Source organism: Suillus fuscotomentosus, assembly GCF_016647785.1.
Source record: "Suillus fuscotomentosus strain FC203 chromosome Unknown F5891scaffold_49, whole genome shotgun sequence".
In the NCBI taxonomy this organism is placed as follows: domain Eukaryota; kingdom Fungi; phylum Basidiomycota; class Agaricomycetes; order Boletales; family Suillaceae; genus Suillus; species Suillus fuscotomentosus.
In genome coordinates this window covers 116,630-139,923 of record NW_024539561.1, presented here as the reverse complement: position 1 = coordinate 139,923, position 23,294 = coordinate 116,630, and the positions used below count along the sequence as shown (strand labels likewise).

General features: G+C 47.6%; 10 protein-coding genes across 10 annotated transcripts; 6 read left to right on the top strand and 4 right to left on the bottom strand.

Annotated features, from left to right (window-relative positions):
- The first annotated feature begins 1,028 nt into the window (after positions 1-1,028).
- On the top strand, positions 1,029-2,574 carry F5891DRAFT_1050392 (uncharacterized protein). Its single transcript, XM_041362446.1, has 3 exons — positions 1,029-1,296; positions 1,358-1,905; positions 1,957-2,574. Exons 1-3 carry the CDS (start codon positions 1,163-1,165, stop codon positions 2,397-2,399), a joined length of 1,125 nt encoding a protein of 374 aa, XP_041222678.1. The 5' UTR covers positions 1,029-1,162; the 3' UTR covers positions 2,400-2,574.
- A 552-nt stretch (positions 2,575-3,126) lies between these two features.
- F5891DRAFT_1130024 (L-Aspartase-like protein) lies at positions 3,127-5,269 on the bottom strand (the record flags this gene model as incomplete). Its single annotated transcript, XM_041364472.1, has 12 exons — positions 3,127-3,266; positions 3,321-3,443; positions 3,499-3,562; positions 3,611-3,889; positions 3,941-4,030; positions 4,080-4,211; positions 4,268-4,409; positions 4,463-4,566; positions 4,620-4,706; positions 4,763-4,919; positions 4,972-5,057; positions 5,108-5,269. 12 exons carry the CDS (start codon positions 5,267-5,269, stop codon positions 3,127-3,129), a joined length of 1,566 nt encoding a protein of 521 aa, XP_041222677.1.
- Positions 5,270-6,128: 859 nt separating this feature from the next.
- On the top strand, positions 6,129-7,067 carry F5891DRAFT_1165430 (uncharacterized protein). The gene is made up of 4 exons (XM_041365391.1): positions 6,129-6,410; positions 6,463-6,620; positions 6,670-6,862; positions 6,915-7,067. The coding sequence occupies exons 1-4, from the start codon at positions 6,197-6,199 to the stop codon at positions 6,980-6,982; spliced, it is 633 nt and encodes a 210-aa protein (XP_041222676.1). The 5' UTR covers positions 6,129-6,196; the 3' UTR covers positions 6,983-7,067.
- A 639-nt stretch (positions 7,068-7,706) lies between these two features.
- Positions 7,707-8,606, top strand: F5891DRAFT_1280234 (uncharacterized protein; the record flags this gene model as incomplete). Its single annotated transcript, XM_041370402.1, has 4 exons — positions 7,707-7,841; positions 7,896-7,988; positions 8,046-8,213; positions 8,265-8,606. 4 exons carry the CDS (start codon positions 7,707-7,709, stop codon positions 8,604-8,606), a joined length of 738 nt encoding a protein of 245 aa, XP_041222675.1.
- A 1,192-nt stretch (positions 8,607-9,798) lies between these two features.
- Positions 9,799-11,699, top strand: F5891DRAFT_1192273 (O-methyltransferase-domain-containing protein; the record flags this gene model as incomplete). Its single annotated transcript, XM_041367584.1, has 10 exons — positions 9,799-10,042; positions 10,097-10,104; positions 10,156-10,475; positions 10,524-10,704; positions 10,766-10,887; positions 10,937-11,119; positions 11,174-11,198; positions 11,269-11,289; positions 11,341-11,538; positions 11,586-11,699. The coding sequence occupies 10 exons, from the start codon at positions 9,799-9,801 to the stop codon at positions 11,697-11,699; spliced, it is 1,416 nt and encodes a 471-aa protein (XP_041222674.1).
- Positions 11,700-12,402: 703 nt separating this feature from the next.
- Positions 12,403-14,074, bottom strand: F5891DRAFT_1050380 (uncharacterized protein). The gene is made up of 2 exons (XM_041362445.1): positions 13,940-14,074; positions 12,403-13,811 (listed from the first exon to the last, which is right to left on the bottom strand). The coding sequence occupies exons 1-2, from the start codon at positions 14,063-14,065 to the stop codon at positions 12,645-12,647; spliced, it is 1,293 nt and encodes a 430-aa protein (XP_041222673.1). The 5' UTR covers positions 14,066-14,074; the 3' UTR covers positions 12,403-12,644.
- Positions 14,075-14,928: 854 nt separating this feature from the next.
- On the bottom strand, positions 14,929-15,845 carry F5891DRAFT_921844 (uncharacterized protein; the record flags this gene model as incomplete). The annotated part of the gene is made up of 2 exons (XM_041373795.1): positions 14,929-15,366; positions 15,492-15,845. Coding segments are annotated over 2 exons (792 nt in total), but the record flags the coding sequence as incomplete, so codon positions are not given.
- A 1,383-nt stretch (positions 15,846-17,228) lies between these two features.
- F5891DRAFT_957640 (HSP20-like chaperone) lies at positions 17,229-17,809 on the top strand (the record flags this gene model as incomplete). The annotated part of the gene is made up of 3 exons (XM_041375499.1): positions 17,229-17,371; positions 17,427-17,646; positions 17,711-17,809. The coding sequence occupies 3 exons, from the start codon at positions 17,229-17,231 to the stop codon at positions 17,807-17,809; spliced, it is 462 nt and encodes a 153-aa protein (XP_041222671.1).
- Positions 17,810-19,760: 1,951 nt separating this feature from the next.
- F5891DRAFT_545899 (uncharacterized protein) lies at positions 19,761-21,344 on the top strand. Its single transcript, XM_041372193.1, has 11 exons — positions 19,761-20,038; positions 20,096-20,124; positions 20,178-20,208; positions 20,270-20,302; positions 20,352-20,428; positions 20,478-20,532; positions 20,590-20,688; positions 20,750-20,860; positions 20,919-20,962; positions 21,021-21,046; positions 21,108-21,344. The coding sequence occupies exons 1-11, from the start codon at positions 20,026-20,028 to the stop codon at positions 21,244-21,246; spliced, it is 657 nt and encodes a 218-aa protein (XP_041222670.1). The 5' UTR covers positions 19,761-20,025; the 3' UTR covers positions 21,247-21,344.
- A 160-nt stretch (positions 21,345-21,504) lies between these two features.
- On the bottom strand, positions 21,505-23,294 carry F5891DRAFT_546218 (uncharacterized protein). The gene is made up of 2 exons (XM_041372194.1): positions 22,830-23,294; positions 21,505-22,770 (listed from the first exon to the last, which is right to left on the bottom strand). The coding sequence occupies exons 1-2, from the start codon at positions 22,887-22,889 to the stop codon at positions 21,703-21,705; spliced, it is 1,128 nt and encodes a 375-aa protein (XP_041222669.1). The 5' UTR covers positions 22,890-23,294; the 3' UTR covers positions 21,505-21,702.

Below are 23,294 nucleotides of genomic sequence, written 5' to 3'. Positions count from 1 at the left end.
CCCAAGGAGCCTGCGGTCAGCGTATAAGACGGACAACGTACAGTCACTTCGTCTCCTCTCTTAAATCTCCCAGGTGCCTACATTCAGGGGTTCATCTGCGCAACACGCTATACTCTGTTGGATGCTGATGATCCTCACGCATAGATGTAAAGGAATGTGGTAGGTATTATGAAATACGATGCCCAAATACGGGCTGAAGTTCCATTGCTGTGGACGGTGAGTGTTTCCCGTTGGCTTGTGCTCCGAATCCAGACAAGTTGACGATCACTTGCATAGCAATTACGTTGTTGCGTTTACTACCTGCAATGTATCGACACTCAAATAGTGTGATCGTATCACTCGTTGCGCTTTTTTGATGGTGAATTTGTCTGATGGGATTTTGATGGACCTGGCCATCGGCGCGAATGGTGGTTCGAGTGGTGAGTGTCTTGCTTTTTATTTTAGGGAGAGATAGATATTGATATTACAGGTAAAGACGGGGAACCTATAATTGTTTATTTGAACAAGGACCTATGCGATTCTGTTAAGTTAAGTTTTTAGATCTTTGGATTCGGTCTCTTACACATGGCCCGGAATCGTAATGCAAGAGGCGCGAGTGTCTCACAACTCTATTTAAAGATCTTATACTATGGCTCTTATTGTGAGTACTTTACTTGTTGATACGGAACTTGTGCAGGGCTGGATAGTATCGATATCAGTATACGTCGAACTGTCTTCTAATCCTGCCTATTAAAGCAGTAAGGGTGCTCTATAATATCTTGTTCGCTAGTCCCTCAACCGCGTGACTCATCTACAACGGCACCAACTACGTACGCCCTAGGCCTCGACTCGTGATCATGAGCTGGTTATCAGTATCCGGAAAGGACGTCGGAGATACGCGAGAGTATACGTAGGATAGATGATGATCTTTACGAAAATTTCCTTGATAATGTTGGTGGTCAGTGTTCTTCTGGAAGTCCTGAACCGCGGTCGTGAGGCTTATCTTATCAACTTGGCCGTGAGTGGCTGTGTATTTGTACTATAGTTCTCGGAAACTAATTATGACAAGACCGTCCGCAGTTGGCTGTGCCTCCCATTCTTGCGCAAGATTTTGGGACGGCCATACGATTATATATAACTTCCTCCTTCTACGTTCACACTTTTGATTTTCAGAAACAATATTATGTCGCCAACAAACCAACACCCCCCAGCACATTCCAGTCAACTAGCAGTTGAGTCTTCGAGCGCTTTTCAGTATGGGTCTGCAGCACCACACACGACAGATCCATCAGGACTTGACGAGGAAATGCCTCCAGCGTACACTCCATCTGCAGGACACTTACCATGGAGAGTCCACAGTAGAAGTCGGTCCTCGCAGACCCTTCCAACAACAACCCCGACCTAGTCATAGTACACACAGACCCTCGCATTCGCATTCCTCCTCTCATTCTCACTCATCCCATACCACCTCCTCATCGTCAAATTCTCAGCCATTGTCCCCATCCCAACAGCGTCCGCAGCAGCTAGCGTGGAGAGTCCCAAGCTCCTTGTCGGCGCCTTCTGGTCAGTCGTACCAGTCTCGCAGAGGGGGCGGCCTGGTTGGAGCACTCGTTGGTACGATGCTTGATGCAATAGATTCTGTTTCGGGTACGCGCGAGGAACAGATGCGTACCATGCAGCAGTCTCAAACGGGTGCCTATGCAGCTCCACACCCAATGTCTTCCTCTGGTATGACCCAGAGCACTTATACGCCGTCATATCAGGGGGGTCAAGGCCCAGTTCTTGGGGTGCCTTCTGTGCATCAAACCCCTCCACGGGACGTTCCGGATGACGGTAGTCCCACTAGAACACCCACCCCTGGACACCCATTACTACACAATGGACACATCCTCGTGTACCCCCATGAGGACTACACGTGTGTCAAATGTAAGTGTATTCACATCCTCTCATATGGCTAACTTATGTTGCTCTCTTAAGGCAACAATACGGGGTACAAGAATTACGATCCCTCCCACCCCTGTAGAAAGTGCTGGGAGAAATATGGAAAACCATATGCCGGCGCATTGATGTACACATCCTGGAATGCCAATTCGTCATCTCACAAATCCAAGTTTCAGCGTGCTCTGCCGAGGTTCACCCCACCGCAGGCATCTCAGGCATCTTCTCAGTCCTCAAGCTCAAGTCACACTGGTCGGTCGTCGCACGTTCCCCCACCAGCGCATGTAATATACGTATACAATCCTATAATAGGCATGGGCCAGACCCCGCCCGTCCCGCATGCCGTTGCTGTGCGCCCAGGCGATCCGCGCCTTGGGGGTCAAATATGCCGCAAGTGTGGTGGTACAGGGACGCTGCCGCTCTTGATCATCGACGTGAGACCGTGCTCTGTGTGTGGCGGGATCGGACGTAACTTGTGGTAGGTGCGTGTATGAGATGCTAATACAAAAGGAAATTGGTCTGGTACGATACTGATACGATAGACTATTCACGATGATTGATAATGTTTTCTTGGGTTACACACTTTCATTTGTACCAGTATGCGCATTCATCATTGTGTACTTTGTCCTCAATCAAAATTCATGTTCTGGATGGTCATATTACCTGCATTCCCGCGCTCTGGAATGGGAAGGTTTGCCCCGTCATTAAAAAGTGTCCTCCACTATCAAGCTGAAGATCAATCATCGCATACCCTGCCACCACATAAACACCTCGTGATAGGTCATGGTATACGACTTCCTAGTCGTTCCTCAAGATATCATCCTGGTTTTGATTTGCATCAATTGGATATAATACCAGACTCCATCCACTCAGCTGGGATAACGCCTCGGACATGGTATCCACCTTAGTACGTGATGATCAGAATCTCTTGTCCTGATCAAGCTCCAACTTGGAACAAGAATGATCTACCAGTTTGATCATCGCCAAAAGGTCTATAGAGGAAAAGCAACAGAAGGTCATCAAACACATCTGGTACGGGTGCACCCACACAACGGTACGCGCGCAGCAGTCGACGTAGCACGGATAATTTAGAACGCATTAACATTACTTTGATCTTCTATCGTACAGCAGGGAGGCTCCTTTGAAATCCCTGACACAGCTCTAACAACAAGACCAGCACTATAAACGGTGATGATGAACAGTTGGCGACTATTCATCATCTGGGTGCAGCATCAGCTCCGGGCGTACTTTCTCATCAAACTCCTCGGGTGTCAGAAATTGGAGTGCAACCGTCGCCTCCTTCAGCGTTGTTCCTTCTCTGTGTGCTTTCTTTGCGGCCTTGGCTACATCTGCAAAGTATGATTGACTTCGAGCAGATCTGCACACTTATAATTAGCACGTACTATCATAGCCAAGGTGGCTGTTCAGGATCGTTGCCAGCATCAAACTCTCGTTCAGGAGATGGTTGATGCGCTTCTCGTTAGCTCGGATGCCAACCACGCAATTCTTTGTGAATGAACGGGAAGCTGACAAGTCCAGATAAGCGGGCCAATAAGCGTAGTCTGAGTTATGAACTCCTACCATCAGAAAGAAGACGAATGCTCTGCAACACGTTCATGATTATGACGGGTTTGAAGACATTGAGCTAGAACAAATCATTAAATGGTCAATGCGTTGTATGAAGTAAGGATACCTCGAAGTGTCCGTTGGAACTAGCGATGCTGACAGTGGTCTGGTTGCCCATCACTTGAGCAGCGACCATAGTCACGGCCTCGCACTGCGTGGGATTGACTTTACCGGGCATGATACTGCTGCCAGGTTCGTTCTCGGGGAGCATCAGTTCGCCGAAACCACAGCGAGGACCAGAGCCAAGGAATCGAATGTCATTAGCGATCTTCATCAGAGAGCAAGCGATGACATTCAGAGCACCATGAGCCTCGGCAAGGGCGTCGTGGCAAGCTAGAGCTTCAAACTGCGGGTTTTGATCAGAAGTCAGATGAAGCACAAACTGTGAGTGTCTTGCCTTGTTTGGTGCAGTCTGGAATTTCAAACCCGTAATGTTGGAGATCTCGGCTGCAACCTTCACGTCGAAATCCTTCTTCGTGTTAAGACCCTGCACGACACCTTAGCGCCTATATTCGTTGGATGTTAGATGACCTCACCGTGCCAACAGCAGTTCCACCCTGAGCCAGAAAACGTAAGCGAGGAAGGACGTCCTTAGCACGAGCGATGCCATTATCGATTTGCTGGACATATCCGCTGAACTCTTGACCAAGGGTCAGGGGAGTAGCGTCCTGATAACGATAAGACGGCGTTCAAATTTAAGGCTGACCCTTTGATAGAATCATACCTGCAAGTGCGTGCGTCCGATTTTGATAATGTGGCTGAATGACTGAACCTTTTCGTCAAGTGCATCCCTGAGTCCTGTCAATGCCGGAAGCAACGAGTGACTAATTTCAGTCACAGCGGCGACATGCATAGCTGTTGGGAAGCTACGGTTACCAGTAAATTCGTTAAATTAAGCAGTCCCCGCGCGGAAACTCACGTGTCGTTACTACTCTGGCTCATGTTAACATGGTCATTGGGATGAACCGGATTCTTGGAACCGAGTTCGCCGCCAAGAAGTTCTATCGCGCGATTCGAAATCACCTGTTGACCAATGAGGTAAAGCTACTGAGCACTCGAGAGTTTGATATGCTCACCTCGTTTACGTTCATGTTGGTTTGAGTTCCACTTCCGGTCTGAAAGACAACCAAGGGAAAGTGGTCCATGAGCTTACCGGAAATGACCTGAAGAAAAGTTCGATTCAAAACACACGTCCAAAGCCTAGGACGCAATTTCTCACATCATCAGCTGCTTTCTGGATGGCTTCGCCTATTTTAGGATCTAGGCCATAGCTGGCGTTAACGATGGATGCTGCCTTTTTCACCACGCCGAAGGCTTTGATTAGGGGAGGCGGTAGCCGTTGTGAGGGACCACCAATATCGAAGTTTTGTAGCGACCTGGGAGAAAGATTCAGTGATTAAGTATGTACATCAGATCAAATATGCACACCGTTGTGTCTGTGCTCCCCAATAGCGATCGGCTGGGACCTGGAGCTCACCGAAGGTGTCACGCTCAGTGCGGAAGGACTGGTTTGACTGATATAGATATAGTGATCAACTCTGCTGAGTGAGAGAAACTAACTTACCATGACAAGACGTAAGGCGTAGTTGGAGGAGTCCCTTGATGGAGCTGTTACATAAGTGATAGGCGGAAGGAACCGGCTACGACCGGGTACTGCATTACCCCTATCACATGCAAGCATCCTAATCAAAGTGTTTGTACCCCCTGGCCGAATCTGGGCACTCATTTTGATGTTTCTATGAATGACATTGAAATGTAAGTTTTTCCCGCACGTGCGACAAGGGATGCTGCGTTACACGTATGCATGGGTGGTGGATTCTGTTCCGAATCGCCTTTTTACCATCCAAAAGTACTCGTACCATGCGAACGCGACCACGCTATACCGAACCATACCAGCTAACGCGCCAGCACAAAGACGTTCGGGATGCCATTACATTCATCCGTGTCCCTTTTCCCTGTGAATGTTTGAAACTAGTCTATCCATGGTGCTTGTCCTGCAAGCCTGAGTGCCAAACGTTTGGACGGTTCGGTGAAAAGTGCCCATTACAATTTTGATAGCTGGAAAACTGTAGATGCTAGAATAGATGAGCGGATGCTAAAAATCATTGTTGTCATCCCTTACAGGTTCGTGTTATAGTCTCGCTGCTTCAGCAAGTTGAGGTCAAGTATTATGAATGCAGAGGTGGAGGTTCATCATGTTGTTGGACCGCATTGGAGCTATCTCCGCCTGCAAAGTACGTCATACCACCATCTCTGGTCTAAGTACTACATTTAACTCAGTGCTAATGAGAATATACTTCAAGTCCCTGTATCATGACCCCAGCCTGAAAGTAGCATTTCCGAACGCAAAGGTACCAAGAAAGATTTCTACTCACAAATATTAAGCATGTTTTCGGGCAGCAGGCATCTTGCACGAACTGTGAATATACGCCCACAATCCACAAGTCTACTAGTCAGTCATGCATTGGGACCATAGACGAATGAAGATAATGATCTGGTTTGAAGTGGAACTTCAAAAAAAGCTCGGTCCATATTCACGTGACCGTGACACACGCGTTAAAAACAGACCATTCAATTATGAGACCAACACGTTGAAGACACTAACTAAGTAGTCCTTATTCTCCTCTTCTCCCTCTCATATTCAACTTGATAAATGTCGTCGCTTACCCCGCTCAAGGCATCTATGCTCAGTCTCAAGCCACATAAAAATGAAGCTGCGCTCCGGATCCGCAACAGTTCTGCTGCCCTCGTTGCTGTACTCTTGTTTACGCATCTGACTCCGGCGCCATCGCTATGGACAGCTGTGGATGTCGTGTTCAATGATTCAGGAGAAGGAAAATCTGCGTTCTGGATGATGTGCGCTGCTGGTGAGTGTCCTTGTTCTACGTTCTTAATGAAGTTGCTGATGGCAGTTCTCAGAGTTGGCCATGCTAGGTCTCTTCACCCTGAACGCCCTTCAGGCAGCTATAGGGCTCATGTATCCACAAAAACCTCTCCCACCCACGCCGTCACCTTCGAAGAGCATTAAGACACCGCAATCACACTTACAAAAACGCCGTAATGTGTTGTCACCTCATGTAAAGTCCTGGTATCTCCGAGCGAGTGTCCTGAACTGATAATAAATAGACGAGTCCACAGCCGCAGCGCACTTTCTCCCCATACGTCTCCTCTCCAGTATCAACGCCTTCTCGCACCCTCCAATACTCCATACCCGGACCCACGCCTCCACCTTTTTCCTCACTGAACTCCTCGATTGGTATGCCACAGACACCCTCCCCTTTATCTGCGTACCGAGGGAAGCATTCAACAAGCATAGGGCGTAAGCCATTGCCATTCTCTCCATCCTTGCCTGGTTCTGATCGCTTTATCAGACTCATTCAATGGTTCGATCCTCAATAGACTCACAAGGGATGATGATGAAGATGAGGAGTTAATGTAGAATTGTAATACGGTATTTTTGTTTAAGATCATGTCTATTGCTATCAGCGTTTGTGCCTTCTTCCAGCGTGCAATCGGTCAAATCACTCGTAAATGTGGGAATATTTATAGTGTGCAATTTGCGTGCAGGCATCCTTCTAATCACCATGCGCTTCGCGCATGCTCGGCAATCCAGTACTGTCCCCAGTGAGTCATAGCGCGTCTTATTCCTTGTGATGCACATCATGCATGGTGCGTATCAGTAAGGCTATTATAACTCACTCACTAACAAATCGACTGATCTAGGACGGTGATTGCCGCCTGTGTCTCACTTCGAGCAGCCCTTCTGGGTATGTCGTGAGACTACTAACCCGCGGTGAATCAACACGTGTGATTTAAATGTTCCTCTTGAGATCATATAATGGCACACGAGACCACAGCATCCCCTGGCACGAGTACAGAGAGCGCCAATCTAAGAGAATGAATGACAGGCGTATTCTCAGGGAGGACACTGATTATCTATCTGCAGATGATTCTGATTCATGTTTGAAAAAAAAATTCAGATAAGGTCAGTTGCGCCTTGGGGTAGGGGCAAAAGGGAACGAAGAATCGGCACGAGCGTTCACATTTCATCCTACGGATCTTATCAACAAGTCAAATCCAGTGAGTACACACGAGATAAATTATATTTTTCTCTTTCAAAACAATCACTTCTGATTTTTTCCCTGTTTCTTTCAACAGACATGATGACTGCAACAGCTACCCGGACGTTTTCAATTCCAAGACCATCTGAAGCGGAGTTTCGCCGACTTCATAATTCAAGGCATGGCGAAATTGCCCAAGCTCTGGACATGGATGATGAGGATTTCACGGTGTTCAAGGTACGCCTGTTCTCTTGTGCCATTTTCCTACTGAACCCAGCATCTGGAGTACAGAGACAAGTGCGTGAGAAGATGTATGCATCGCTCGATCCCTCGAAGAAATTCGACGAACAAGATCCTTCAGCCTGGCGAAGATTTGTACAATGGGTAGGTCAATCTGTTTACTACTGCAGCGCTTTTGTAATTTTAGCATCTACTTTTAAGGCTTATGAAACCATGCCCTCCCTGATTTCGAAATATGAAGATGCATGGCCGGTTGAGCTATATGTGAAAATCAGCCTCAGCAAGCGTATTGCGCACGAGCGCTTCCGATTCAGAAAGGCGGTGGCAAAGTATAAACAGACGATGACCATGAGGTCTTCTTCCTCTGCAGTGCGTCGATTATTCGCCTTCCCTTCTGTCCACGCTCATTATGTACAGCAGGGTGAAGCGGAGATGTCACCGACCGACCTGCCGCCCCCCTACGATGAGATAGATCGAGTGACAGACAGCGAGACTCCCGGTGCACACATGCATCCGGATGCTGTTCCCGAAAACATTGAGAAGTTTTTGAGATCCTGTGATTTTGATCTCGGGCATCTCACTGGTACTTTCGTCACCCGACGAGCAGGTCTTTTCAATTTGGGAAGACTAGAGCTTCTCGCGTCATGGCCTGCCGCGTTAAGACGCGACCACTTGGAGAGACACTTTGGCACTATGCTCGATGATGTCGAGATAGAGGTTTTGAACAAGCGATTTGTCGAGATGAGCCATGTTCAAATCTAACTTTGGGTTGAAGATACTGTATTTGTATTCACAATCGAAATGCAAATTAGGCTATCTACTTTGGCTGATCATTTTGCATTCAAAGTGTTGTTCGTTGATTCAGCGAGTTTGCTGCCTCGTTTGCGACTCCCTCCCCTGGACGTAAGTACGACGACTGAATATGTACTCAGGAGTTAACGAGCGATGTCAACTGCGGCGAGGACATGGATCTCGACCGTTGGCGTAACCATCCTGCATTCAGAAAAAAGGCTGGAAACTGCTGGATCCGAAAGGTTATCCTCACGAAGCTTCCATCGAAACGGTGACTGATGGGCGTCGACCCTGGAGCTCGGAGTATAGACTTCGGGCCCTTGTCTAGCCTAAGTAGTAGCTTATGTCAGCGGATACTCGATGATCTTCACAACCTCTCCAAGTTCTAATCTTTGTTATTCGAACTTCTCACCCATCCTGGCCAGTCCGGCCTCCTGACCGAGTTGCCAGCTCATGTTGTGCTAACCGCGGAAGGAGTCCTTTAGTTCTCCAGAGGATTGGGATCACCGAAGGTTCTTGCAGCAGTCGTTTTTTGAAGAGAAGACTCGGCGAGATGTGCGGCGTTACTACTACTAGTGACTACCAAGTCGATACGGCGATGCTTTGCAAGACTCGATGACATTGCGCCTTCAAATTTCAAACTTCAAGAATCAAGATATATGCACAACTCGACACGCGGTAAAACAATGTTGGTGTTTAGTCATGCGTTGCGCTGAAATGTTTTTTGAGAAGCCTACCAATTTTGAAGTTCGTGACGTGGCGAATATTAGTATTCTCATGGCAAAACTCCGAACCCCGGATGCTTCCAGTTATGTTCCACCACTGTTGCTCACTAGGCTGTAGCCTGTTGTAGCCGGCAAATACTACTCCGGATGATATCAAGTTGCGACTGAAATAGCATCGTGAAAGCCTGCAAAATATTATATTTATAAGTTTTTCATTCGTCATGGCTTCGCCTGTTCTAACGTTTTCAATTGTATGGTAGCCTAAAAAGAATGAATACCGCCATTTTCCTCGGATATACTACGAGAATGGACAAATAGAGCCACTGAATAACTTATGCTACCGATGGATCTGTGTAGTGAGGCCGTTCCTTCTTTTTCAGGCCGATGGGCCGGACACCGTGCTGGCAGAGGATCAGTATGGAGAACGGGTATATAATATGCAAGACATATCAAGACTGAAAGACTTCGTCTTTTCTCGACAGCAAACTGCATCATGGCACATGCAGAGCTTGACCAGTCTGCAAGCATGTTTGAACCTCGCACTTGACACACTTCGCAAGGAGATAGACAGCTCTCAACTTCCCCCCCTGAGCCAGCAAAGCTCAGTAGCACACCCATTGGATGACCCAACAACATACCTACCTAGTACGGGGTTGTTTGACGCTCGCCGCCTCTCTTTAGGTACGTCATATTTATTCTAATATGGACCAATGCATAACTCAAATCATATATCAGCATGTCTGGTTGGTCGCTAACTGTGCTCTATGTTTTATTCATCTGAGTATCTCTTCTAGGGAGAGCTAAAGAACCTTATCCAGTCGCCTTTGGATAAGATCATGGATGAGAGGTTCACGGTATATGGTGTTGCCTGCACTGACACCCTTATCAAGACCGGCATTATCGACTACCTGTCTGATGTGCCAAACCCCTCCCAAGGTGTCCCGGCTGCCGAACTGGCCTCCAAATTTGAACTTGATTCTCGAAAAATTGTTCCCATTCTTCGTTGCTGTGCAGCCAGCGGTTGGGTCAGGGAGACCCGTGATTCGTCATTTGCTTTGAACAGATGCGCGCGCACTTTTATTGAAGGCAACGCTGGTCGAAGACTGAACTTTTCGTATGTTTTCACTGCATCAGCGCTTGCCAAGGACTAAATATCGAGCAGTATGCCTGGATTTATGTCGATAATAGAAACCATACCACATTGGGTGGCGGAATCGGATTGGAAGTTGTCACGTTCTCCAGACCAGACTGCTTTTCAAATCGCGTTCAAAACACCCTTGGTGGCATTCTCTTGGATTATGGAGAATCCAGATGTCCTCGTTCCAATCGCGGAACATCTTCAAGTCAGTTATCCTCCCAGTGTTAGAGAATTGTAGAGCACTCATCTAACTTTTGCTATTTTAGGTCTTTGGTGACATGTCTACGCCGAGTATCGTGGCGGACTACCCATGGGAACAGTTGCAAACCCCCGTCATTGTTGATTGTGGAGGAGGGGAGGGCGGTCTAGTTTCGTCCATCCTAGATGCGTAAGTTGGCGTACGTATTCCTTTTCCAGAGGTATCTCAATCATGACAGGCATCCTTCCTTCCGAGCCATCGTGCAGGACATGGAGAATGTAGTCGCACTGACAAGTTCGATCATGGAAGATCGCCGCCCTCGCGACGTCGCAAATGGTGTACTCAAGGTGGAATCCCATGATCTTTTCCAGCCTCAGCCTCGGATTGGAAACGAGTATAGCTTTATCTTGCGTCATATAATGTGAGTATTTGTATCACTTGCCCTGGATTTGCTCATAACAGTCTTGTGCCAAAGGCATGATTGGCCGGACAAAGAAGCGGTCGGTGTAGCACATCCTACTTCAATGACATAGCTGACTTTGAATTAGACAACGATACTGGGACATGTAGCTCAGTGCACTGGGTCCCAAGGTCAATAGCCAAATCTACAGATCAACGCGCTATGTCTGATGAATTTTACAGTCCAAGATACTCATCATCGACATGGTAGCTGTCCCGAATGTAGATTCGACTGCTACGAGCGTACAATCGTTGGTGCATGACAGCAGAGCTAAAGGTCCCGACTACAGGATTCCATCGCACTTTGGTTCAGCATCTAAAATCGTAAGCGGTTCTTCTGTGCACATGATGACCCTGATAAATGGTTGCGAGAGATCTTTGGTACGTGCAGAACAAAGTTTGATGATGTGCCACTGACGATTAAACAGCGCGAGTGGGAGAAATTGATAAAGGGGTGCGGGCTCCGTATCACGAACATTTACCCGCTGCGAGCTCACACTTCTATCATTGAATGTGCACTTGATACACGAGCATTGTTGTAAAAGAATCGCGGAGTAATGTCACATCGAGATTTCCCATGTTGTCGTTCCCAGGTACACGCATCATACGTTACTTCCTTTCCCCCAAGGCGGATTGCCGCACAAATTTAATCAGATTTTCCGAAAGTTTTCGTTGTGGCCCTTGAGATTTTTATCCTGGTTGCTCACCTGACGAACATGGGCTTCTCTTCCCAGGCCGGTCGCGTTGTTCAGGAAGGCAGGAAGGTACGGTCCAATGATCGATCATCAAGTAATTGCCCATTTTGCCTTCGCCTTTGGCGGCATACTCCAACTGTCCATTCCCGCCGGCGGCTTCATCGACTATACTTGATCCTGTCTGTCTCCACGCTCCGCATCTAGCGGACTAGAAGCGTGACGATTGGAGTTACGGGAAGCGCGATCTCGTATCTTTCTTCCTCATACCCACTCTCTGACACTGTATGCAAGTAATCGTGCATACCCTCGTGCGCAACGTCATTTCTGGACCCCCTTGACCAGGGAATAGCAGAGCGTATGTAAATAACGCCTCGACTGTAGGGAACATCCCATGTTCACAGGTAGGCAGGACATGGGTCCCGTCATAGAAGCGAACGTCAAGGAGTGTGAAATCCTCTAGGGTAGCGATCTGCGGTAACTTATACAGATAAGCGCGCTGCCCGTGCGGGAGGCACATGAATCTGGTCAGTCTGCTAAGGTCAGGCCAAAGTTAGAAGAAGACAGTACTATTCAATCACGACACGACACAAGTCATACAGGCGTCTATCATCGTACAGTGCATCAAACTGAAATCACCTACTTGGGATCGAAATACATAAGAGGGGACAAATCGCAAAATACCTGACATAAGTAGTTGAAGCTGCGAAGGGAAGTATATCAGGAGGCTGATCTATGGCATGTAGTACCAGTACTCGTAGGGTAGCCAATCTTATGCACAATCGCTATACAAGGTCAGGGATCTACTACTACTTTGAGGAAAGGCATAAGTGCAACATATTCCGCTCGTTGCTCCTCTGTGGTAATCGCTACAGCGCCGAAATTCAGGTTCTCCAGGGAACGCTCTGACTGTGCCAGAAATCCCTTGAACTCTTCATGGGGCCACATTGATGTATTCCAAACATCAAGTACGCGCAGATTGGGGAGTGAGAGAGTATTGAATACGCCGGATAGTGGGTTACCAAATATCCAAGCCCTGCCACAGACGTGCAAGGATTCGAGTGTGGGGTGCGTGAATGGCTCCAAGGGCTGTACCTGGGAGACTACTATGCCGGTCTTTAACGAGGAGAGGTTGGGACATAGCTGGAGCAGACGGATGAATGCATCTTGTTTATCTACGTAGATCTCGACTTCTGTCAGTTGGGCCCACACGGGAGCGAAAGAAGCCAGCAACTCGAGGTCAAACCACCACATCCCTGGAAACTTGAGACTGGTCAACATGGACGGCAGTTGCGAGATGGGTTGTGCGATAGCTGCGGTATGACCCACAATGCTTAATTCCTGAAGTGCTGGGAAAAATTTGAATGAAAATCCAGGTTCGTCCACTCCGTGAAAATCGATATAGAGAGAAGTAATTTGATGAATATGAGGCTGAAGAAGGGTTTGTGCTTGTCGTGTCCCGTTACCGTAGAAGTGGAGTGCCAGCGAGAGTGGTTGGCCTGAGGTTCGCTTGAGCCATGCCTCATAGCAGAAAGCTCTTTGTTGCCAGTCATCGTGCTGGACTTCCAACCGCAGCCTGCACCATAACCTGGACATGCTCACAACAACTTCCCTCCATCGTCGGCATATTCTTGTCAACAGGATGGGACCCAGCCTTGACGCAGGCGACAAATACTCGTCTTCTGGGAGACAGTAAACGAAAATGTGGGATAGGATTTCAGTCGGCAAGCGCCATAGAGCCGACGATTCGAGTCTTTCGTGCAAATTGATGGACTCGATGACTTTGTCCTTCTCTTCGACGAGTTGTGCGTGAATGTTTTGGATACTCTCCATAACTGTTTTCAGTGTATCCAACTGCTGCTGGCGTTCAGTGAGGATGGCGTTAAGGCTTCGGCCTTTAAGCGTGAATAGTGCATGGTTACGACTTGGGATGGTGGCTGTGGAGTTTCCGAGGTCTGCGATCTGTTCGTGGTCAATGACGCATCGGATACGAGTCACTACTACTTAGACATACAGTTGCTTGTGAGTGCAGCTGAAGAAATTGGTCACTATTCGGTATGTTTATTATTATGTAATACTTCGGCGCTCACCATGTTCTGTAATGCACCGATTACGTCTGTAACCGCCGTGGAGAAATTCACGTTTGAATTGACTGTCTGCATGTTACAGTCGTCGGTCATGATCAAGAAATTACGTTCGAGGAACTTGAGGATCATGAAATTCGGAACCTTACGGCATTTAAAGTACAGGAGCTCACAGTAGGCTGCCTGAAGCTCCCCCATATGTATGTCTGTCCTCTGGTATCTCGGACCCCAGCTGACCGCTGCTGTATATGTGCGCAGCCAAACTTTATCTCTAGGACTAAAAGTCAATAACAACCCGATAGATAAGAATTCCTCCATCTTACAGCCTCCCCGAGCTAATTATGGAGACGCTGACTCGTATACCATGCTTGGTGTCAATATATACATATTATTTAACACTCGTTTCCGGCGCAGGTATCTTTTATATAGCAACAAGTGGGTCAATATACTCTATGAAGAGGACTCTGACGTAGGCGCCGTTGCTGCCACTACTGGTAGATGTGTCGTCCAGCGTCGTACCATCCTTTTCTCGTTTCTCCCGCCGCTTTCAGCACGATATTTACAGTCATGCCTTCGCTATAACTCTCTATCACAACATTAGAAAACGTGTCCTCGTGGAATGAGCTCCCCTAACAATTGTCATTTGTTTCTGTTGAATTCTGAGACCACAAGCACACTACGTTCTCCACTACGTCGAGGGAAGGAATGAGGGCAACATACTTTGCTCGCTGCACATCCATCACCGTCAAACCACAGAACCTCAGGCGCTCCAAGGTACAATTTGACCGTACAAAAAGATCTATCAACTGCTCATGAGGCCATCTAATCTCGCCAGCGCCGCAAACATAGGCATCAAACGCGCGCAAACTGGGGAGTGATAAAGCATCGAACAAGCGAGCTAGGAACGCCTCCTCTTCAGCATAATTCAAGTACAAGGATTGGAGGTTGGCGTGTGTGAATGGTTCCAAGGTCTGTTCACGATTGAAATTTGCTTCAACCGTCAACGAGAAAAGGTTGGGGCATGAACGGAGCAAATGGAGAAATGCATCCTGACGACAAAAGCTGATCTTGACCTGTGTCAGGTGGGCCCATACGGGATCGAGAGAAGATAGAAGATTGATGTCAAACGGCGCGTACATGATATCGAGAACATGCATTGTAGACGGGGGTTGCGAGATACATTCCGCTATAGTCAGAATGTCACGTTCATCCATCCTCCGTATGACCAGCTCTCGAAGTGCTGGCATGTCTTTTATGAAAAGTTGTGGTTTGCCCACTTTGCAGGAAAAATGTATGGAGAGAAATGAGATTTGATCCATGTAAGGCTGAAGAAGGTCTCCTAAGAGCGCAGTTGAGTCGTAGCGCTCCAGTGCTATTGAGAGCGGACGTCCTCGTGATCGCTTGAGCCAGGAGTCATAGTGGAAAACTGCTTGCTGCCAGGCTCTGTGGTCGACTTCAACATTCAAGTGTGACCCCCTGGAAACTTTTTGTGGTAGTAGTAGTAGTCGTCGTCATGATCGTGGTCGTAAAATGCCTCCTTTTGCCCGACTCTGGTGACGTTGAATTTAACATGCAACCTGCACCATAAACTGGGCATATCAACAGCAACGTCTCTCCATGGCCGGCATATTCTGGTCAACAACGTGGGGGCCAGCTTCGATTCGGGTGACAAGTATTTGTCTTCTGGAAGATAGTAATGAAAAATTTGGCTTAAGACTTCAGCGGGCAAGCGCCACAGAGCCGATCTGAGTCCCTTGTGAAAAGTCATGGACTGAATAATGTTTTCCTTCCGTTCGACGAGTTGCTGGCGTAAATTTTTGATATCGTCCATGACTGTTTCCAGATTTGAGATCTCACACGACACTGCAACCAGCTGCTGCTGACGTTCAGTGATAATGGTGCTGATGCTCTCGCTGTTGGAATCGGTGGTAGGGAGGTAGGTATTCGGGACGCTGACTTGGGAGAATGGGGTGGCGAGGTCTGGCATCTATGAATGGTCAATGTCACATCAGATATCCACAATGTACATGGAGTCAAAGATATACTTACAACTACCTGTGAACGCAGCTGAAGCGAGAAGTTATTACCTGCAAAGAAGAATGGAAAGATCAGCACTTACGATGTTGTGCAGTGCATCGATGATGTCTGAGGCCGATGAGAGAGAGTTAGATGTCTGCATGTTTTTTGCTAGCGTGTGGTCAAGAAACAAAGTTCAGAAGAAAACTAACGAATAGGAGTCGGCTTGGAGTTGGCAATTGTATGATCACAGGTGGTGACGTTTATCGAAGCGTGATGTGACCAATTCAATGCAGGAATGACTCGCAGCGACGCAGTCAAGGCTAATAATTCAGATCAGTGTCGATTGCTTTCATCGTGATTATGCAAGAACTGGCACTCATTTGCACAGTAACCTTCGGAAGGGTAATGCTGTGGGCGACTCGATTTACAAGGTCGCGACAACCGAAGGTATGAAGTGAGTTTTCCTCGTCCCCTATTGTGGTCATGTTTTTGATGGTATGGCAGGTATGAACACAGTCAGTGGGACATTGAATATGTATTGAAAGTGCCAAGTTCCATATTAGAGGACCGGTCTCGCCCAGGCAGCATTGGACACCCCAAGATAGATTATCCTGAACAGTACGAAGCTTCCCGTGGCTTTGTGTCTTTTTATTTCCTCTAAATCCAAATTTTCAGCTCGACACACCTGAACACGGCCGCAAACGCAAGCGCACCATAGTATATGTCTTCAGTGCTGACCTGAGCACCAGCTGGTCCAGCACAGGGAGCATGGGAATAAGTTAGACGCTGATGGGCCTGCATTCTTCTCGCTTGACGCATACCCCCTCATGTCTGTATGCGAGCAGCTGTGCTCTTCTGGAGGTGCATCGCCCTGGCACAGTTTCCGGATATTCGATTATCAGCCGAGGTTCTCCACATAGCAGCGCGCCCGACTAGTGGGACTAGTCCAACTTTCCTTTCTAGTAATAAACAAAATACATGTCAACAGGACTTTTGTGTTCAAATAAAGAACTCGACGCCTTACTAACGGCTTCTCAACTCGGAATCAATCTCGAATATTATAGAACGTCGTCGATCGCCATTCAATCACATACCGGGTAACTTCTGGAAGACACCCGTATCATCGTGGACATTACAGACGTTCGTTTTATATTGTCATGGACATGTATATAAATGCTGGTCAGAGTCGCTCAGACTTCAGCAAACTCCTCCAACTTCAATCAATAACAACCATCAAAACACCTTCTCTCGACATCTACTATTTCTGCACTTAATCATGTCTCTAGTGCGCACATTCTACGATCCATTCACCGAGTTCGACAAGCTATTTGACGATGCTTTCAATGCTCGTTTCCACCCCTCCCCTACCATCGAGGGTAATACTACTTTGACTCATCGCCGTGATCGGGCATTCCCTAGGTAAGCATGATCTAAATCTCAATGTAAGTTATGTCGTTGACTTGCATCAACACAGAATGGATCTACATGAGAACGCTGAGACCAAGACGGTCACGGCGACATTTGAACTTCCTGGCATGAAGCAACAGGATGTCAATGTCGAAGTCCATGGAAATCGCCTGACAATATCCGGAGAGTCGAAATGCTCGGATAATTATAACAAGGGCAGCTATGTGGTGCAGGAGCGCTCTCATGGCAAATTCTCCAGGACCCTTCAAATTCCTCAGGGAATCAAGGTGAGCACACTAACAATGTGAATTCCTTGTAGCAATCTGGTGCTGACCGTATTGTACCCTCCAGGCTGAGGATGTCCACGCAAAGATGGAGAATGGATTGCTTACTGTGTCCTTTTCGAAGGCTGGACCGGACCAGCAACCCCAGCGAATTGCGATCGTGTAACGCAGTGGATCTGCTTAGCCCCCATTATCATTTCAAATCTGTATCATTAGCATAGTACAAAGGTGGAAAGGTAATAGTGTATACGTACAATGGTGGTTACCGGGCTCACCTGATCTTTTTTTGAGTCGTAGTATTTCAATCATGATGTGCAGCTAAGACTGGACGCCATAGAAACGTAGTAAAGCGTCATCGAGAATTCAATATCCAATCCCCGTTGTAGCGGCGCTGACATGGACACTTGAGCTGTGTTTCGTGTAAAAGTCGAGGATCTGTTCACTCTGAGGCTATTACGTTCTTCGTACCTTGCAAGTATAACTTACAAGTAGACGGAGTGTGGGTAATGACTCGGATAAGACTGTACTGCATTTTATTATTATTTTTAATCCTCGTCTATTGACCGGTGGGGCAAGGCCCTATGATAGTCACATGCGTTGGATACTACATTTTTATCCAAGTCCGTTTCTATGTACGAAATCCCCCCAACTAACAACTCGGCCAATGGCTGCGCACCCCGGAAAGGCCCGTAGAGAGAAAGTACCCAGAAACTCATCTTTTAACGCATTAATTTTAGCAGCAAATTTCTCCCGAGATGGTGTTAACGGGGTTTGACCCCCTTCCATTCCAGTGTTATCCTTCGGCGATACTGCACTACATATCCGACAAGGCGCGCGCTATCTTGGAATTATCGAGCGGCGTTTAAACTCCGCCCGAAGTCCCAGAGCAGGCGACGTTCTCCATTTTGTAGCGCTTCAAATTGTAAGCTGGCGAATTCCGGGAGTCGATAGCTATAGACTTCTGGTGAAACGACATATCGCTACATCACGTCGTACAAAGAGACACTCACCTATAATTTCATCATCAGTATTACTTCCAACCACTGTGTCAGCGCTGCTTATTCTTCAAGACTCTAGGACAGATACCGTTCTTTTGCGATTGTGTATTCATTGCTTACTAATACTCGGGCGCCCAAGACAGTGCGCTTTAAGGTGGGTTACAATACTCGAGTCGGCGTGGAAGACTGATGAAAGAGGGTGACAACTAGCCGCCGTGCTGTGCACTGCGCACATGGAATATAAATGTCTGGAATAGTTGCATCAACCGGTGACATACTGACAGGCTCTGACAACATGAGGACTAGGTCGTCCCACAGCGGCACAGCCTGGTCCGTCCGCGCCGTGTACTGGGCAGTACCCGGATAGCCCTCGAGGCCTCACCCATGTCATACTCTATTGTAGGCAACTATTATGCTCTCGGAAGGGATGTCTTTACCGATTCTCATCTTCTCACTGATCCCGATGCCATCGTTCATCTAGTACAATGTCATTCAATCAGAAACGATCTTGGGTGAGGTATCTCTTTTTAACGCTAAATAACTTCTGGTACATTCACCCTTTGAACCGCTACCTAAACGGCAGATTCGTTTAGCCATGCTTTCTAGCGGGGTAGTAACAACACTGCTCCCGACACTGCTTCTAGCGGCGCTGTTTCCCCCAGAATGCATGCAATATCGTTGAGGATAACACATTCTCTGATGCTACTCTGGAACCATACGATAAACGATTTCTGTCGACCAAGTTCGGTCGTTTCCTTCCGGCATCTAAAAATAGGTCTCCCTAAGGTGCTTATGTTGTTCCAAGCATAATTGTCTGCTAGTGCAACCTGTGAGCAATGCCCCATCACGATCATCGACTTTAGCCTGCCACTCGAATGCTGTCCCCAATATTTACGCTCCGATCGGGTTGGGTTCCCGCATGGATAAGAAGGTGCGTGACGTGTATGCGAGAACCCTGTTTCTTAACTTATCAAATGATGGATTCGGCAGTCGATCTTGCAGCGGTCATGAGGCTGCAGCAATTAACGGTGCGTTGCTGTCTTAACACGAAGACGAGATAACATACCATGTTCCACCAGTACCTATACAGTACGTGCTTTCTAGCATGCCTCTTCCTCGTTCTAACTTGACATCTCAGTGTCGATAACGGCGTTCTGGGTAGGCTTATCTCGACTCTTCCGAGGCCCGTCCTCTGTTAAGCTCGTTTATCCAGATCTATGAATATGCTTGTTCCTTTCACGAAGAGGTAATAACTCGTGTCGTTATACACCTCGGGTTGAATATTGAACACTGCTCAAAGTGGGAGTTTCTACGTCGGTCGCGCTGGACCAAAGTAAAAGTCCTTTACATCATTACACGATATCTCCCCTTTTTTCTCATCGCCATGTACCTATGTTGTGCGTTGATGAGCTCCAGCATGATCTTCCAATAATAAACTGACGTGTTGTGTTCAGTGAACCTCACCCCGAGCGAAAACACCAATGTATGTGGATGTACAGCGGACTTCGACTGATGCTCACTGCATGATTTCGTCAGAAATGTAGGATATTAATCAACATTTACTCATGTACGTGCACGGTACATACTCCATACACCTCCTCGTCGAGTGCTGCTCTTTCCTCTCATAGTTGTCAGCCAGATATCACTTACTTTCTCTGAAAGTATTTCTTCTTCTTACACGACATATGCGTATTCCTCACCCGATTCAAGGTTTCTTTGCGCTCAGAACATATGCGCTCTGGAACAACAATAGAATCGTACTCTTAGGCCTGCTGTCCACTGCTTTCGTGAGTCCCATGCCCTCAACACACTCATGTTCATGATTGATGGATTCAGGTTATGGTCGTAACATCCCTCGGCATTCGTTTTACCATTATTGCCACCTCAAATAGTCTGTGATCTCACATTCCCCCATTACTGTTCGCACATATTCACTCCACTTTCATAGTCACGGCTAGTACGATACCAGGCATCCAAGGCTGCTCCTGGAGCGCGAGCGGTGTCTTATACTTGATGTTGTTTATTTTCTTGTTTGTGTTTCAACTGGGTGTGTTTCCGGGAGCTGGGAGGATAGATTGCACACACACGCTGACTGATGCTTGCCCCAGGACTGGTATTCCTCACACTCATACATGTCATACAGAGCTGGCGGTCGTCCGAGGGCCATCTGTACGCCGTCCTTGTGAAACATAACATATTCTACTATGCATGCGGTCTCCGTGAGTCCGTTCTCATGCATATCCCTGCGCTCATTGGTGATGATTGTTGTCCCGAAAGTTTTTTCTGCCATAAATGTCATCATGCCAGTGCTATTTCCCAATGTGCGTACACTTCCTGCTACACATCAATGTGATCGAGTCATTGATGTTCCGCACACAGTCCGCATACTACATCGTCCTGGAAGAGTATGTACCTCCAACTTCTGTTACGAATTCCTACTACTGATAACATCCCAAACACTTTCAGCCTTCAGGTATGTATCCTTCGGATCCTCGCCACGCGCATGCACCTCCATCTCTGGCATCTCGACCAGCATATGCACAGCTCTGATGCCCTCATATGTATTTCTATGCCCGACATATCACCTGCAGACTGTCCGGTGTAATGTTTTATGGCGTGGCTTATCCGTCATGGGAGGAGCGAGATTTGGACTAGGGGATAACTGATCGGGGTGGAACGCACTTGACTTATAATAATAATGCATTCTTGTCACATACACAAATATTATAACAGAACTAATACGTAATCAGAGAGGCGAGTGCACATCATGGCCATTCCCCGTTCATTCCCCTAGATCTTGATGCATACAATTAGAAGGTATATTAGCGATATCCGCTACTGCCAAGGTAGTAGTGCTACTATTCAAAATGCGAGACTGGAACGCGGGCCGAATGAGTCATGTTTGGTTTCGACTAGACGCCCGCTCATTTCACAACTTGTGTATCGTGGCTCACGAACATATTCTATTGAAGGGTTGGCGGAGGGTAAGTATGGGCTATAGCATAATCTCGTTATCATCGTGTCATCAACTATGTAGTATGAAACGACTGTTCGAGCCAAGTTAAAAGTAAAATGAGCAACGCATAGGATCAGTCACTAATGAGAGGGAAGGAAAAGTGGTACGGTATTCTTCTAGCTGCTGACGCGTAGTCACTACTCCACCGCCGAAGATCAAACTCTCCAGAGGACACTGTGACCGTGTCAAAAATCCTTTGAATGCCTCATGAGGCCATGGTCCTACATCGCGAGCCTCAATCGCGCGTAGATTGGGGAGAGTGATGATATCGAACAACCCGAGACTTCCCGTCCAGTCGAGAAGCAAATCCCCGGATATGCGCAAGGATTGAAGTTTGGAGTGCGGCAGTTCTTCCGAGGTCTCGATCACCGAGGAAAACATTCCAATTATCGTCAATGACGAGAGGTTGGGACACAGGCGGAGCAAGCGGGGAAAGCAGTTTAGTGCGTCTACCACGATCTCGAGATTCGTGAGATTGACCCATGCGAGAGGATTGAAGCCAGACAACATTTTGAGGTCAAGCCACAGGTCCGTTAACTTAAGAGTGCGCATGCTGGGCGGCAGTTGCGCGATAGAGTAGGCGACAGAGTGGGCGATAGTTAGTGCAGAATTGGAACCGGTCGTGTACATAACCAGTTTCTCAAGTCCCCCGAAGTCCGCCGCCACCACTGGACAGGAGCTGGCACCGAAGGATAACCCAAAAGACAGAGACGATATTTGATTGACGTATGGTTGAAGCAGGCTTCGTAGCTCCTTCCCGTCATCGTTATGACACTCGAGTGTCAACGACAGCTGATGTCCTCGTGATCGCTTGAGGTAAGTGTCATAGCAGAAAGCTCTGTGCTGCCAGTTACCGTGCCCGACTTCCAATCGCAGCTTGCGCCATAGACTCGGCATGTCCACTGCAATCTCCCGCCATCGTCGACATACTGTGGTCAAGAGCATGGGATCCAGATGTTGCGCGGGCGTCCGGTCTCCGTCTTCTGGGATGCAGTACAGAAAAATTTGGGCGAGGATTTCCGTAGGCAACTGTATAATTGTGACCTTGTCTTCGACGAGCTGCCGGTGACGATAGCTGACATCGTGTTGGTTTGAGACCTGTACATTCCCCTGCTGAAGTGAATGTTTATCATTATATTCAGATGCCAATACCTCCAAAAGCAAGCACTTACGATGTTCTGTAGGATATGTGAGCCTGCCGATGAATCGCCGTTTGAGTGGGATGTTTGCATGTTAACGCGAGTAGAGGTTTGGTTGTTGGAGATGCAGATTGAAAGCAGGAGGTTCTGTCGACCGTCGCGTCCCTGTTTAAATTACGATGCCACACGTCCACAACGAAGACGCCTTGCTATTGTAGTTTACCATAGCAGGTCTTATGTCAAACACCAGCCATCCACTGCTGGAGACTTTGCATTGTTGCAAAGGGAGTCAATGCGAGCGCTTGTGGAATCTGTGGTGACCTTGCTGGTGGTTTCGACACGCTTAGTCGGCATCTTCCGATGTGGACCACAACTCATGGTTATCAAAGTTGTGGCCTTTATAAACTTCGCCCTATTGTAGTTTCGAGTTTCGAGTTTTTGGTTCGATGGGCGTGAAGGTACTCACGAAAATTAGGCTTCGACTCTCCACACTCCTGC